The sequence below is a fragment of the Zosterops lateralis genome (genome assembly GCF_965231275.1).
Source record: "Zosterops lateralis genome assembly, chromosome: 3".
NCBI lineage: Eukaryota > Metazoa > Chordata > Aves > Passeriformes > Zosteropidae > Zosterops > Zosterops lateralis.
Window position 1 is genome coordinate 70,170,934 of NC_139764.1, and position 15,947 is coordinate 70,186,880.

Genomic DNA, 15,947 nt, shown 5'->3' on the forward strand with positions numbered 1-15,947 from the left:
CCCGGGCGGTCCCGCCGGAGCACGGTGACCAGGGGCGGCCGGCAGCGGCCGAGGGCGGCGGGGAGGAAAGGGCCGGGCCGGGCTGGGTGGCGGGGCGGGCCTTCAGCCGCCGCCATGGCGCCCCGCCCGCAGCCGGGCCGAGGGCGGCGGGGCCTGCAGGGGGCGCTGCGCTGGCGGCGCGGTGCCGGCAGGGGGCGGCCGTATGGCGGCGCCGGCGCTCCGCCTGTGCCGCGCTGCGCGCCTGCTGCCGGCTGCTGCCGCCGCGGCCCCGAACACGGCCCCAGCCCCAGCCTCAGCCCCAGCCCTGCGGCCGCCTCCGCGCCTCGCCTCCTCTTCTTCCTCCTCTGCCTCCTCCTCCTCCTCTGCTTCCCGCCGCTCTCCGCCGCAGCCCGTCATGCCGGCTTTCCAGTACCCCGAGGTGTACCGCGACGAGACCGCCGTGAGTACAGCGCAGGCGGGGACAGGCCCGGCCGGGGGCACCGGGCTCGCTGTCCCCGGCGGGGCCGCCTCGGGGCGGGGGTGCCGCCTCGGCTCTCGGGGCTTTGTTCGGCCGCGGCCGCCGGACGCCCGGCGTGTTCCGTGCAGAGGGCCTCGGGTTTGTCCCGCCCGCGGGCCGGGGCGGCTACCGGCGGCTTGTTAGGGCGGGATTCGGGGCCTTGCGCCGCTGCCTCGGGGCACGTCCCGCCTGTGCGGGGCCGGAGCCGGGCCGGGGGTGCGGGAGCAGCGGCCGCACGGCCCGTCCCGGAACATCGGTACCGGTGCCTGTGTCAGGGAAACCCAGGCCTCCGCCCGGGCTGCAGCAGAGTCAGCACAGGAACAAATAGTCTATTTATATATGATAGCACATCTGTAGCATAGTGCCATCTCCCCGTGTTTCCATCGTGTCTGGATACTCAGGGGATTACAGTGTAAGTTTGGCTAAGATGGGCTCGATTTTCTTTCCCTTCCTCAAAGCACTGTGCATTGTGCACCGTCCAGGAAGGATTTGCATTGCATTTAAACCAAACTCTTTGCTGGTATGAGCCAAAACTGGAAAACATCCTGAAGTATTTACTTTCCTAGTTGACTGAAAGGCCGAACTGTGCCAGCCCTAGTAGCAGGTATCTAGTCTTTTTTTGTGCTCTGGAGGAAGAAAGCAGGGTAAATTCAACCACGTGGATTAATCTTTGTGGTTTAATAATTTTGCTTGTTGTTTTGGGAGTGGGCTTTTGAAATTTTTTTTTAAATTATGATTTTTATATGTATACATTATGCCCATATTTGTGGGCAGCATGGGGAGGGCCAAACCAGAGACTGTTTGTGAAACCAGGAACCATATTTTGGGTACATCCCATAATCAGGTTTTATAATTTGGCTTGAAAACCTTAAGGGTCTTATTTCAGTTGATGGAGTTTCTTTCTTACTTACTAATCTGTCTTATGGAAGGAATTTATGTGTACTTCACCTTTTTTTTTTTTGTGCTCTGTGTTTTTTTCTGAGAACTACTCTGCTGCTGTGGTGCCATCACCAAAGAATGGTTGTACTAGTAACTCACCTGAGACCAGTGTGTTGGTTCTCTCTTTGCTGCTTAGCACTGCATGCTTTTGTGAAATTCCAAATGCCCTTCATCATGCTGACTATGGTTTCTTGATGGATAGAGTTTACTTGTGTGCATTTCTTTTTTAAATTTTCTGTCTTTTACAAATTCAGGTGTCGGATTACCATGGATGTAAAGTCAGTGATCCGTACTGCTGGCTTGAAGATCCTGACAGTGAACAGACCAAGGTAACCTTTCTTTGCATGAGAATGGCTGTTTTCACGTGGTTCTCTTTTATAAACCAGATACATTGGTACTTTGCTTTTGAAGAACCTGGCAATATTTTTTGAAAACTTACATAGTGAATGAGGTGTAGTTCATGTGATAGCTCATGGCACCAACAGCAATGCCATTGTTTTGTCCATGTGTTTTAATGAGGGAAGGGTTGAATGGGGCTTTGAGCAACCTGGTTTACTGGCAAATGTCCCAGCCCATGGTAGGGGCATTGAAATAAATTATCTTCAAGGTCCTTTCCTACCCAAACCATTCTATGGTTCTATGAAAGTCTAGAACACTTGTTATAACTTAGATCACAGAGTTTTTTAAACTAACCCAGTGCTTATCTTGCACCCACTTTTCTTGGCTAGTTTGAATTCTCAGGGTAGTGATGTCATACTGAAGACAAACATTAAAGTTTTAGGGTGCTTTTTCCACTGTCCTAAGTACATCCAATAATTGAAATTGCCAGAATAAAATAGTTAGGAAAGGGTAGAAGGAAAACTTGGCCTTGCTTTCTTCAAAAACTGGCAAAGTGAGTGCATTTTTTTACTCCTTTTTAAAGGCAAAGTCAAAAACATTTTCTTCCTGAAGTTATGCTGCAGCCTGTCCTGGAGACATCCTAGGGGTGCACAGGCATGTCCAAGCCACTGGAGTGGTTTTAGCTCTCTTGTGAAAGCAGCTCTGGTGACAGGGAAGAATGAGATGGAGCCTTCTTGTGGAGTCCTCCAGGAGCTTAATTCCTCAGGGGGGATCTAGGGACAGAAGACTAGAGAGCTCGGAAAAGTGGGGATTTTTATACAGGGGAGGCAGGGGCAGGGTTACACAACTTGGACAGTTGGTTTAGGGATTGAAAAATGCACCAGCCAAGGGAAGGATCAAAATCAGACCAATTAACTGGGGTGAAAAAGAGGAAGGAGGGGAAGAACCAGTGAGGTACAACCGATTCACCTGGTTCTGATAAAGCTTTAGGGAGGGAGAACACACCTTATCACTATGTGAGAGAGCAGTCTCCTGAGATTTCTTCCCTAGGGGGCTTACCACAACCCTGAAGCCTAGGGGCTGCTTTCTCTCCAGGGGAGAGTATCATCACCATGGTCAGGCTCCATAGCCTCCCAAGGTTTAACTATCTCCACAAAGTTGGGTTTTGTTAGTGTCTTTTATTACAGATTACAAGTGTTGCAATGTTTTCTGCCTGCAGTCTGGTATAGCGAGAATATGCTGCTGGAACTGGTCTTTCACTGAGAGAGAATCATGAAGAATAATGACTGTGAGCCAGTTCCTCTGATATTCGTGGCATAGGGCATTGCAGGGATGATGGCCAGAAAGTGACAGGTGAGAGTGTGGAGGGAGTTTCCTCTGCACTGGCTGCTAACTTAGTGATAATTGTAGTTCCAGATCCAAAATGCAGGTTTTTACCCTCTATGCATGATTGTGTCAGGAAGTTGATGAAGGGTATGATCTCAGTTTCAAAATACCTAGCAGTGTGGCTCTCCATTTTTGAGATTCCTTCTAGGTTCTTCTGCAAGTGTGCTTACCTTATACATTTTCATGAGTCTGAGGTTGGTCAAATAGAGCTTACAGTAACTGTCAAGAGCAAGATAAAATGTGTGCAGTTAGGAGCCAGTTCCTTACTTACAAATCTGTTAGCATGTATGAATACTCATGTATTTAAAAAGGTTGATTTTGGACCAGGTTTTAGTGGAAAAACTCTGCCATGGACATTAATATTGAAAATGAGCTATTTAGACAGTTGGGAGAAGTAAACACAGGATAATTTTGTGCAAAATTGAGAGGAATGAATGTGTGGGAGGTATGGTTATGTCTTTGTTTCAGACATGCCTTACAGACACCTCTTGAAGTGTTTCTTGGGATCCTGTGAAAGATTAGGGATTGAGAAAGTGCAAAGACATGATTTCTTGTGTCGCTATATTCAATACTGTAGCCACATACTGTGAACAAGTTGGGTGAGAACAGTTGGAGGATAGTGAATCACATTCTCTAGAGCTTGCAGTTTATATAGGAGGGAGAATAAGGAATAGAGAATTATAACAACCTCACAAAAGTGCAGCAGCCCAGACACAAGTTGTCCTATTGGTGGAATGAAGGTCATTACATCTTACTTGCCTACACTGGAAATAACACTCACCTTAGCAGAATTTTGCAGTGCAAAATTGCTATAGTAGCATTATGACCAAAGGAGTGGATAGAATTTCTGTGTAAGTAAGTATGCAAATATATTATCTTCCAAAGTTTCAGGAGTTATTGAACTAAGGGAATTAAAGTATTTTTCTGGTTTATGTCTTTCATAGAAGAAGTCAGGAAAAAATGCTGTGAAACAGATACACAAATATGTTGGAATTCTGCTTTTCTAGGTGTAACAGGAATAGACACGTCAAACATTGGTGTGCTCACAGAAAATAAATGAGTAGGCTTCACTTTACTGAGTCAGTTGAACATAAAGCTTGCTATTTCCCTGAAGCATGGCAAAAGAAGCAAAGGTATGTGAGGTTGGTTTTAGGTCTGAAATGTCTGTGGTGATTTCACCTGATGTCCACTGTAGAGCTAAAGGGACTGGGATGAAGGAAAGCACCCACAACAGCTATGAGTTTTAAAAAATTGTTTTTATTTTCTGTGACTAGTCCAAATGATTATTTGGCCTCTTGATAGCTAGCAGCTTACAAAAAAGCGAACATAGATGGGTAGAAGAACATTTTTTTGTAATTGGCTAAATCAGATCTTTTTGCCGTGTAAGTAGAATGCAGGTGGTGCTGTACCTTATCCAGTATTGTTTGCAGGTTTCCATTAAGTCAAGTGGTTGTGTGGTTTCTCTCTGCCTTCTCTCTCCTTCTTGCAGTAACACGAATGCTTCTGTCTCTCCCTTGCATGGGTAGAACCATCACAAGGTGATGTCCTGGAAGGGAACACTTTTGTGAATTAGTTTTTTATTGACATACATGCCTAATCTAGATCATCCCAAGGCCAAATGATAGTCGGATCTAAGATGGTCCAAGAGTGGGATCTTTCCTTTTCTAGCCACCCACAGTCTACTTTTAATTAGGTGAAAGTCAAATCTATCTAGAGATTTTCCAGCCAGGTCACAAAGATGATCTTACTATGTATGCAGCGATTTATCTGCTACAAAAAAAGAAGGTTTTTGAAATCTGCAGGTGGCTAAGCAGGTCCAGTGCACATTCTTAGAGCTGATAAAGCCAATCATTAAGTCACATCTTCAGTGTCTTGCAGAAAAGCTGTTGTTCAAGAAGTATGCACTTCCATGTTCACAATCTGTGTGCTTTGCTGTATCTCTTTCTCCTGTGTGTGCTTGGTTGGAGCAGTTAAGGGCAGCTATAAGCAAACAAACTCCCTCCTGCAGATGCACAAATAAAAATGAATCCTTGGTCAGGTGGGGAAGTTCCTCTCTCACTTTGGGGAAAGGAAATGCAGAATGTGAGTTCATACTCTGCTGTTGTTTGGCTGCTGACTTCTATGACAGGTTGGGGAAACATTCCAGGCACAGCTGAAATGTGCTATGCTGGTGAAACACTTGTGGTAATGACACAGGCCACAAATGCAACACCACACTTTCACTGTTGTGTTGGTTTTGGCTTTGCCTTTTTGGTTTGTTTTAACACTTTGTGGGAAATAAGCTCATTTTTAGACTACAGCAAAGCCTTTTTCTGCAATGTCAGTCATATACAGTACCTAATTCACTGACAGTGTAGGCAGTCATGCTGAGCTTGTTCCAGACATGGGAGATGGACAAGTCATGAAAAAGCAGGGGTCACGTGGGATTGGGTTGTACTATGCTGAATATGCTTGTATTTGAATTAGGACTAGAACTGAAACTATCAAATTACAATTGAATGGATTTGTAGTTATAATAGACAGCTGTTTTGTTCACGTTTTAATAGATTTTCCAATTGCACTTTCAATATTCCTTTGTTAAACACTAAAAAAGTAAATGCTCAGGGGCAAATCACAAGAACTCTGATAATTTTTTTTGTAACACTTAGGAAAGGTATGCACTCTCTTGTAGGAGTTGCACTGAACTATCCTTGACTGAATATATACATATATATGTGTGTGTGTATATATGTATGATCTGTAAATACTTTGCAGAGTACTAACAAAGACCGGTCATGGTACAACAGTTTCTATTCTGAGGCTTTTTCTTGGAAAGTATACTATCAATGGGTTGTAAAAAAAGCATGGTTAAAAAGAACTTGTGCCATGTGTTTCTTGGATGAAATTTAGTTTGGCTATTGTTATAGAATAACAATTGGCCTACTTAATGGCCAGACACTTCAGCTTCAAGAAGACCATCTTTGCTCTTAGTACGATGCTTTAGAATTGGTTTTGCTTTTCAAATTACCTTATTTTCCAAAACAGCCAAAAGAAGTTGCCTTACTTGGACCCTTATTCTGTCCTTTCTTCTGCTAGCAAAGTCTGTCCTGGTTCAAGGCTTATGATACATTGTCAGATGCAGATATCTACAGGTACAATAAAAATCGTTCTCTCTAGTTCGTGAAGGCGTACTGTTACTATTAGTCCTGTAGCCTCGGTGGCATCTGTTTTGGTCAGTGTGGTGAATGGAGTTGTTTACTGTGAGAGTTTCTGCTGACATATGCTCCTGTACTTTATCTAGAGCAATATTTCAATTATGTATTGCATTTTAAATGTGGGTGCAACCCCATGCTCAGAAGTGCGGAAACAGAAAGTTTCCAAACTGGACTGTATTCTTCTCCATAAAGCTCTTGGAAAATCTGTAATTCCTTGCTCCTTTTTCATACAGCTGTGGCATTCCTTTTGCAAATTATCTTGGAAACTTTGGTGCATACCAATTGGAAATGAGAAAAATAATATATTAAGTTCTTGTAAAACTAGTGATACAGTTGTGAGTGTAATAATTAGTCTGTAAGCATGCTCTTGGGCAACAAATGCTTGTAAGGAAAAGTCTGTGTTTCTTCTTTGAATATCACTAGTGAAAGCAGATGTGGTAAGATGTGCCTACACAGTTAAAAGTGAGTAACACACAGTTCCAGTATACCCTTGCAGCAATGTTGTCATTTTGACTATGTTATTGATGGATGAAACAAAGATGAGTACTAGTTTCCGTTCCCTACATGTAACTGGAAAGTGCTTTTGGCCATCCAGTACACTGGATGGTCTTACGCATGTTTTTGTAAGCCATCATTTCTCAGAAAATGTCACAGGACTGGGAGAAGTCAGTTTATTTGTGTAGAATCCACAGTCCATAGTTTCGTGTATGTGGTCTTTGAAATTGATGTGCTTTCATTTTAGAGAAAACCAATTCAGATACACATAATTCTTGTGTGGATTTCGTTAAGTTCTTTCTCCATCTGATGGGGGGCCAGTTATAGTGATACAATGTGGAGGCTGCATGATGTACCACTGGGATGTGCTGTGCACGTATTAATTCTTCACCTGAATTAATACGTGACTAAACGCTGATAGCAGCTGGTAAGTGTGTGCCAGGTGCTCTGCCTGTACAGCAGCGAGCTTTTCTGAAGATCTGTGAAGGACAAGTTGTGCCATGTGGATTGTAGCCCTGCTGTTCCCATGAGTCACACCTTGCAATGAAGTCTAACTCAGATGTTACAATGTGTTGATTTGATTGCCCTATGATGGATTCAGGACAGGTAGAAACAATATGCTCATTCAAACCTCTTCTGGGGAAGAGCCCTGTGTAAGCAAGGGATGAGTGCACGGGATTTACTGGAGGAAAGAGGCTGAGAGCCTGAGAGAGACACTGTAGCTGCCACTGCAACATTTGTCTCTGAGTTACAGCCACACACACGGTGTCCTGTCCTACCTGCTTCATTTTAGAGACAGAAAAGCCTACACGTCTGCTTGTTAGCAGCTGTGATTCACCTTAAGATGCTTAGGTATTAATTTTGTGTTAATGTACCATGCTATAAATAGGGAGGATGATGAAACACCAACAGAGCACCAGGTTTTCTGTGCATGCAACAAACAGCTGGAGTGGTAATGGTTTTGATCACTGTCATTATGTGTTTGTGACAGGGAGCTGGAGTGTTTTAAAGAAACCAGACTTCCCAAAGTTTTCAGAGATTAGTATTTTTTCTTAAGAACTGATCTGTGAACAGTTCTTTGAGCTTCTCATGAAATACTGGCTGAGACTAATTCTGTTTGTTATGTTAATAATATGAGCAGATGATGCACATGACATTTTGTGTCATCTTAAAGCTCTTCCCAGCTCCTGAAATAATAGTGAAGTCAGTGGGCAGTATTTGTAATTTAAGCAAATATGAGAGGTTTTTAAAGCATGGTGTGCTTTTGGAGGTTGTTACTTCAGTTTTGGGGTACTTTTGTGTGTTTTGTTTTATATTTGTTTAGGATTTTTTTGGTTGTTGGGGTTTGTTTTGGAGTTTTGGGTTTTTTTAGGGGGAAAGGCAGGACTGTCTTCTCTTTTGGCACACCGGAGTGTGCCCCGGAGAGCCATTATTGAAGATATAACTTGAGTCTTATTAAAGAATTGTGGCATAATGCAAATAAGCATGTAGGATTCTTCATGTGTGACACTGCATAATCTATATGGGGGAAAGACATCTGTGATGCATTGCTTCTGAAAATGTTTTCTGTAGAAAATAGGTATTTCTGCTTGAGTTTATACTTTCTGATTGTTTTCTTCCAGGCATTTGTGGAGGCTCAGAACAAGCTCACAGTACCCTTCCTTGAGCAGTGTCCTGTCAGAGGATTGTTCAAGGAACGAATGACTGAACTCTATGATTATCCTAAGTACAGCTGCCACTTCAAGAAAGGAAAAAGGTATGTGAGGAATGTCTTTGGAGGTGGTGATAAAGGTGAAGCAAGTCAGAAGCAACTACTAATTAGGAAAACGAACTATAAATTATACTTGTATTTATTTCTTTATAGTTGGGAAGTAAGAAAACTAAGCCAATGTTAATGTGTGGTTGTGCGATGCAGAGCACAAGGTGCTTCACTCTCTCCAGTTCCCAATCATATTATATTCTTTTGTTGTCTTTTCTTTTTATAAGAAGAATAATTTGTGAGTTTATCAGAACTCACACAATTTTGTAGAATAATTGTAAAAGTAATGCTTTGAGGAGTTCCTTTAAGAAAGGCTTGGTCACTGTCAGTATTATTAAAGGCACACCATCTGAAAACAGCATAAGCCCATCATGTGTGTTCTGTTCCACATATTTGCTAGAACACTGTTCTTATGTTGGTCATTCTTTGAGCAGCTGGTAGACTTTTTTTGTTTAGTCATACCCAGTGAAAAGCAGTAGGAATTCCCTTGTGAAAAACTGTTCCTGTAGCTGCAGGGTATATGGGAAAAATCATTTGAAGGACTTAAAGGATCTGATGGAAAAAGATCTGTTTTCTTAGGAACAAAGAAATCCTGCTATATTCCAGTGCCTAACCTACTTATATCCCTGTTTTAGTTCTGTGGCTAGGTGAAGAGATGGTGTTTCTGTGTCTTACCCAAGATCTGGAGACTGCAACTGCTACTGAATTTAGTGTGATCTCTTTTAGAAACACTAGCAAGCTCCTAAAAGGGAGTAAAGGGACTTAATTACATCTCTTAGACCTTCAGATTACTGAAAGACACAATGAATTGGTCTTCAGCATGAAAAAACCCAGGCATTACAGTTGTGTTTGTGTAGTCAAGTTCTATGAATATGTCTGTTAATTTCTTTGAGCTCTGTAGCGTCTTAGGATGTGAAGAGTATCACACACTAAAGACAACTCCTTAATTGTCTGTTCCTACAGCTTTTTGAAACACACATTTATAAGGACACTGAAACAGTTTTGGTTCTGTTTCATTTGAACATAAGTCTGTCACTCAGTATGAATTGAAAGCAGCTGTATGAATGACAAAGCTGAGAACATAAGGGATGAGAACCTGTGCCAGTACTTGTAACAGAGAAATGCTGCAGCTGCCAGAGATATTTAACTTAGACAGTTATGTGGAATTTATAGTATACTTGGAATTCTTTGAAATGCACTGTGGCAAATGCAGCTTTTATTTTTAAAGGATATTTGGGGTGCATCCTAGCCGTGACTGCTACTCTTCTGTGAAACTTGTGTTTCCCTAACCTGTTCATCTGTCTTATTCACTTCATAACAACCTCATACAAGTTTTTTGCCTAACTGAAAATCAGAGTTCTTCCTACTTAATTTTTTTCCTCCTGTGTTCTTTTAGGTATTTTCACTTCTACAATACAGGGCTCCAGAATCAGCGAGTTTTATATGTACAAGACTCCTTGGATGCCGATGCCAAAGTTTTTCTTGATCCAAATAAGCTTTCTGATGATGGTACTGTGGCCTTACGAGGTTAGTGAGACAGCAGTTCCTGCTGAGTAAGTCTCAGTCTTCTACAGAAGTTGAAAATTTAATCCAAGTAATTGTGATAGCTCTATGTGGATTTATATGGTGTTTCAGAAGAACACTTATAAATCTACATTTTTTCCACAATTAACTTGGTTGGGTTTCCCAATGCTTTTTTTTTCACAACTCTAACAAGTTTCCAATGAAATATGAGCAGCTGTTGAGGCTGTCCATAGTAAGGAAAAAAGTTTATGTATTTATATTGATTAGTTCTCTTAAAATTGTATTTTGCATCTTTAACACAAGCCAATGGGTTAGAGACTGTGAAGGAACAGAGTTGTGATGATCTGTGATGATCTGTGATCACAGAATTGGTAATGTTCACTAGGGCTGTAACTTCTCTTAGCTGTCCATTTTCACACTCCCTAGCTGCTCATCTGTAGAAGCAGACTCTTGGACCTAGAAATGCTCTAAATCTGTTCAAGGACAGTTAATAAAAACAGAGGACAGAATTAGTGAATGTTTCTCTAAAAGTGACCTAGTTGCAAAGAATCAATATGGCTTTTTTAATGGAGAAGTCCTGCCTAATCTGTGTATATTCTGTTCATATAATATCTGTGCATTTCTAGAAGTCTTAAGGCATAGTCTCCTTCCAAATGCACTTAGAAAACCAACAGTTGTGTAACAAGAGGAAAAGCTCCTGGTGTTGATTTATAATTGATTTAAGGGCAAGGAAAGGAAGAACTGATGGGCTGTCAAGTGGAAATCACCAGTAAAGTCCTGTCAGGGACTCTGCTGGGATTTGCAGTGTTCGTATGCTGAATGTACTAGAAAAAGGAGTGAGCAGTGAGGTAACAAAATTTGGTGACACTACAATGTTACTGCTGGCTGAAGAATGACCGAAGAGTTGCAAGAAGACCTTAATAATAGTAAGTGGGCAATAAATTAACAGGTGAAAGTCTCTGTGCAGATAAATTAAGTGATGCACAGGGGACAAACAATCCTAACCTCATTTATGGAAGAATGGGTGAAATTAACTCTTGAGCTCAGGATGACCTCTTGGGAACAAAGAATGTAATACATAATTAATTCCATGAGAATGTCAGCTTGGTAAAGCCAATCAAGTACATCAAATAGCAATTTATTTATCAGGAAGAAGTTTCTCCTTGGAAGCATTCAAGAAAGAACTCAATGTGGCACTCAGTGATGCAATTTAGTTGACAAGGCGGTGATCAGTCAAAGGTTGAACTCTATGATCTTGGAGGTCTTTTCCAACTTTAATGATTCTGTGATTCTATGAAATAGAGAACAAAATATGAGACACCATCTCATTAGCAACTCAGGAGTTTATGTGGTACCATTGAACACTAAATCAAGTCCCAGTCTCCTCAGCTCAAAAGGGGCTCTGAAATACAGTTTGGAGGAGGGCAGTAGGAACAATCAAAGGAAAACCCGAGTGTGCCTGGATTAATCAGCTTAGAAAAGGGACAGTTTAGCAAGGATGTTAGAGGTCTGCAGAATCATTGTGGCATGCAATGGGATGGAGAGACGGAGTAAGGGTTGGTTAGTCATTTTTCTATTACAAGAATTACAAGAGAGAATATCAAATGAAAACAGTGGGAGACATGTCTCAAGCAAACAGAACAAGGTGATGGTTCGTGCTGCAAGAAGTAGAACCCCTTACCAACGGATGGTGGTGATGGAAAAAGTGAAGCTGGACATAATCAAGGAGAAGGGAAGCATTCAGGAGTATTAGCCAACTACAGCATGGAAAAAGGAGTCTGCTACATTAAAAATGGTTGGAGGTGATAAGAATATTTGAGGGAAACATTACATGTGCTTATATTGTTCTTGCATTTATTTCTGCGTTTTGTTCTTGTGCTTGCCTTGCACAGTATCAACACAGGCTGGGAATGAAGAGATTGAGAGTGTCCTGGTGGATGAGAGGCTGGACATGAGCCAGCAATGGAATCTTGCAGCCCAGAAAGCTGATTTAATCCTGGGCTGCATCCAAAGCAGCGTGGCTAGCTGGGCAAGGGATGGGATTCTGCTTCTCCACTGGGCCTGGAGTGCTGCATCTAAATCTGGACCCCCATTGTGGGAAGAACATGGACCTGTTGGAGGGAGTCCAGAGGAGGGCCATGAAAAGATTAGAGGGCTGGAGCACCTCACCTATGATGGAGGGCTGAGAGAGTTGAGATTATTCAGCCTGGAAAAGAGAAAGCTATGGAGTGACCCTGTAGTAGGTCCTGTAGCTAATGGGGGCCTACAAGAAAGCTGGATAGGGACTTTTTACAAGGGCATGTAGTGATAGGACAAGGGGGAATGGTTTTAAACTGAAAGAGAATAGCTTTAGATTAGATATTATGAAAAAATTCCTTGCTGTGAAGGTGGTGAGGCACTGGAACCGGTTGCCCAGAAAAGTTGAGGATGTCCCATCCCTGAAAATGTTCAAGGGCAGGTGGGACAGAGCTTTGAGCAACCTTTGTCTAGTGGAAGATGTCCCTGTCTACAGGGGAGGGTATGAACTAGTTAATCTTTAAGATCCCTTCCAAGCCAAACCATTCCATGATTATATGGTTGTTCTTACTTGTGTAGGCATCACATTGTGGTGACCTCTGAGGACAGTTAGGTGGAATTCTATTCTGAATCAGAATGGCCACTCTTACGTTCTTACGGGAGAAAATATATTGGTGTGGCACAGTGGTGCCTCTCAAAACTGTCATGTCTGTGAAATGCAACTTTTTCTTAGGTTGTTTTTGGTAGATACTTTCAGGTCTGTACAGGCCTATGATAATTCAGTCTCTTCACCTGACTTGATTTGCAAGCATGAATTTGATCTTTATCAACTACAATGGAAGCTCTTTTCCCTCACTGTTTGGATAAAGTGAAATACATATTACAGGTCTCAGCTGAGAATACTGGTAATTAACCATTTGCATGCTAGTGGCAAAGTTTTCCAGTTACTTCAGTTTTCAGGGTTTTAAAGGGTCAAGTTTTCAGTGACTCCATTTTTAAAGTGGTACTTAGACTATTTGATACCTTACATCTCTGTTAGCTTCTTTGGTACTGTTTCTCTCCTAAAATTTCACTCAAGTTCTCTACCTATTTTCATTTTCTAGCTCTTCCTGCCAAGCTCAGGGCAGTAGAAGAAATATGATTCAAACCATAATTCAGATGTTGGGCGTAAGTTATGTTACTGAACATGGGTATGCTTACTGAGTATCTGCACCTAAACTTGGATCTGTGAATTAATTGAGAAGTCCACAGAGACTAGAAAAGTGCTGTGAATCCCAAATGATACCAGATGTAGTATCTTGCACTGATTTTTAGAAAATAAACCTTCTCTTAATGTTTGGTGAACATTCCCTTTAACTAGTATCCCAATTTAATCTCTCTTCATTTTGTTTGTTTCTAATTTCCTAGGTTATGCATTCAGTGAAGATGGTGAATACTTTGCATATGGCCTGAGTTCTAGTGGCTCTGATTGGATTACTATCAAGTTTATGAAAGTAGAAGGTCCTGAGGAACTCCCAGATACACTGGAGAGAGTTAAATTCAGTTGCATGGCATGGACCCATGATGGAAAAGGCATGTTCTATAACTCCTACCCGAAACAAGATGGGAAAAGCGATGGTAGGTATGACTGTTCTGATTCCATGCCATATGGAAGTAGAATCACTTTTGCAGTGAATTGGTGCAACAAATAATTAGCTCTACAAGTCTATATTGAAATAAGTAGCTATATTGGTTGTGCAGTTAGAGATCAAGTTATGTCTTGTATGTCCAAAGCCTATGTTTAGTCAGTATGAGTCATTTCTTGTCTGCCTGCTCCTCTTTTTCTCATGGAAGTTTGCTGCTCCTTTTTGTTTTCTCTGGGATGATTTACTTAGGTTCTGTATTGTTGGTGGTGTTTGCTATAATTTGATGTCTGGTGGCAGCTTACTTAGATCTTTCCCCTTATGCATTTGTGGGCATAGATAAACTGCTTTGGGAGATTGACCTGATGAATAGCAGTGTTAGAGGCATGAGGTTTTTGTTGTTCAACCAAATTAAGTCATGTGTGGTTCACAGCAAAGCAAAATGAAATGTTTATGCTAGCAAAATTCAAGGAGTACCGCACAAAGTGGAATAAATTGCGGAGGAGCGTCAGTGGGGAAGGAATTTAGCAGCTTTTATTATAAGGCAGAGCTATGGAAAGTTTCTTCTGGAGATGCGCTCTTTGTTAAACTGGAGAGCACCTGAATTTTGCCTCTGTATTTGCTTTTGAAGCCTATAATTTTGCCAGACTTGCAAGATAGATACCAATCTTGTTTTGTTGAGGTTTTTTTAACTTCCTGTTTGCGGTTCACAAGCTGAAGTGTTGGAAAATGTTGCAAGAATGAAATTTAAAAGAAATATAAATATCAAGTGGCACCTCATGCAGTGCTTTAAAATGTGTCACTTTTATATTTTCAGCAAATGGAGGTATGAGGGTTTCTAGGAATGCTCATTAGTGGTAAATCTCCCCTTAGTTCCTCTGGGTGGAATGGAAGTAAAAATGTCATTAGAGGGTGGCAGGGATTCTTGTTTTTCTTCGCTTTGCTTGCTTTTATTTCTAGAAAGCAAAGCTTGAAATGATAAATCTTCAGATTTGAAGAAGCTGTTAGCAACAATAGAAGGAAAGGATTACTGTTTAAACAGGTTTCCAGCATCAAGTTTTATCTTGTTCTGTATGAGGGTGTTTGTTTGGAAGGGAATGGTTGTAGCTCGGAACCATTCCTAGTTTTCTCTTCTGAATTTCTCTTTTATCTACGAAGGGATACAGACGTTTCTAAGGGTTTCATATGAATGTTGTAATTTTTTGAGAACTTACTGGTTTAAATATCTGTGTTTCACTAGGCACTGAGACCTCCACTAATCTGCATCAAAAGCTGTACTATCACGTATTAGGAACTAACCAGTCAGAAGATATACTATGTGCTGAATTTCCTGATGAACCAAAATGGATGGGTGGAGCTGAGGTATGGTAAATGTCCTGTACCTTATTATTGTCATGTTCTGGTTTTCAGATTCTGACTATTCTAATAGTGGGTATTAATTTGAAAACATTTTGTTAAAAAAACACTTTTTATTAGTGTTATACAGTTGAAAATTGAACTAAGAATAATTGATTAAGAACTCCTGAAAATAAGACTACTAATTTGCTTTAAATCGCTCCTCCAGCCTGCAATGACACAATCATACCCCTTTTCTTCACTGAAGTCATTCTTCCTGATACACATTGCAAAACAGAGAAGATCATTTAATGGACAATGTATTCTTGTTTCTTCTTGGTCAGTGTTAACCCCAGCTGCTACTTTCGGTGCAAAAAACTTACTCTAATAGTCAGCGTACCTGGATATTCCCTGCCATGCATTTATTTGGTCATATTTAATTTTTAAATATCTTCCCTGAAAAAGAAATATATCTGTTTTGCTTAATTGAGGACTGGAGATACACAGGTCAAAATCTGTTAATATTGTGTGTATAATTGGAGAGCTCTTAAGTTTCCCTACAAGCTTTATTAGCACACATATGGTACAGACTGTGTTATTGGAAATGGAATTGATTGCCTAAGCTTATTTTGTTGAACTAGTACTACTATATAGTGCAAAGTCCCAGTAAACCTTTTTTAATTAATGAGTTTTATTCCCCGTGTAAGATATAGTAATGTGCCGTTGAGTGCACTGTTTTGAAGTGCTACTGGAATGTAGTGATGGTCATCCCATTTATCAGGGAACTGACATTTTCCTGTGGATGAATACTTGTAATGCTCTGGACTCTCCTGCCTACTATG

General features: G+C 41.3%; 1 protein-coding gene across 1 annotated transcript in view; it reads left to right on the top strand.

Annotated features, from left to right (window-relative positions):
- The first annotated feature begins 317 nt into the window (after nucleotides 1-317).
- PREP (prolyl endopeptidase) overlaps nucleotides 318-15,947 on the top strand; it is an 87,880-nt gene continuing 72,250 nt past the window's right edge. Inside the window, exons 1-6 of the mRNA XM_083856610.1 lie at nucleotides 318-439; nucleotides 1,690-1,764; nucleotides 8,472-8,605; nucleotides 10,005-10,135; nucleotides 13,556-13,765; nucleotides 15,011-15,132. Coding sequence (XP_083712736.1) covers nucleotides 395-439; nucleotides 1,690-1,764; nucleotides 8,472-8,605; nucleotides 10,005-10,135; nucleotides 13,556-13,765; nucleotides 15,011-15,132 — 717 coding nt within the window. The 5' untranslated portion in view covers nucleotides 318-394. The remainder of the gene's footprint in view (nucleotides 440-1,689; nucleotides 1,765-8,471; nucleotides 8,606-10,004; nucleotides 10,136-13,555; nucleotides 13,766-15,010; nucleotides 15,133-15,947) is intronic.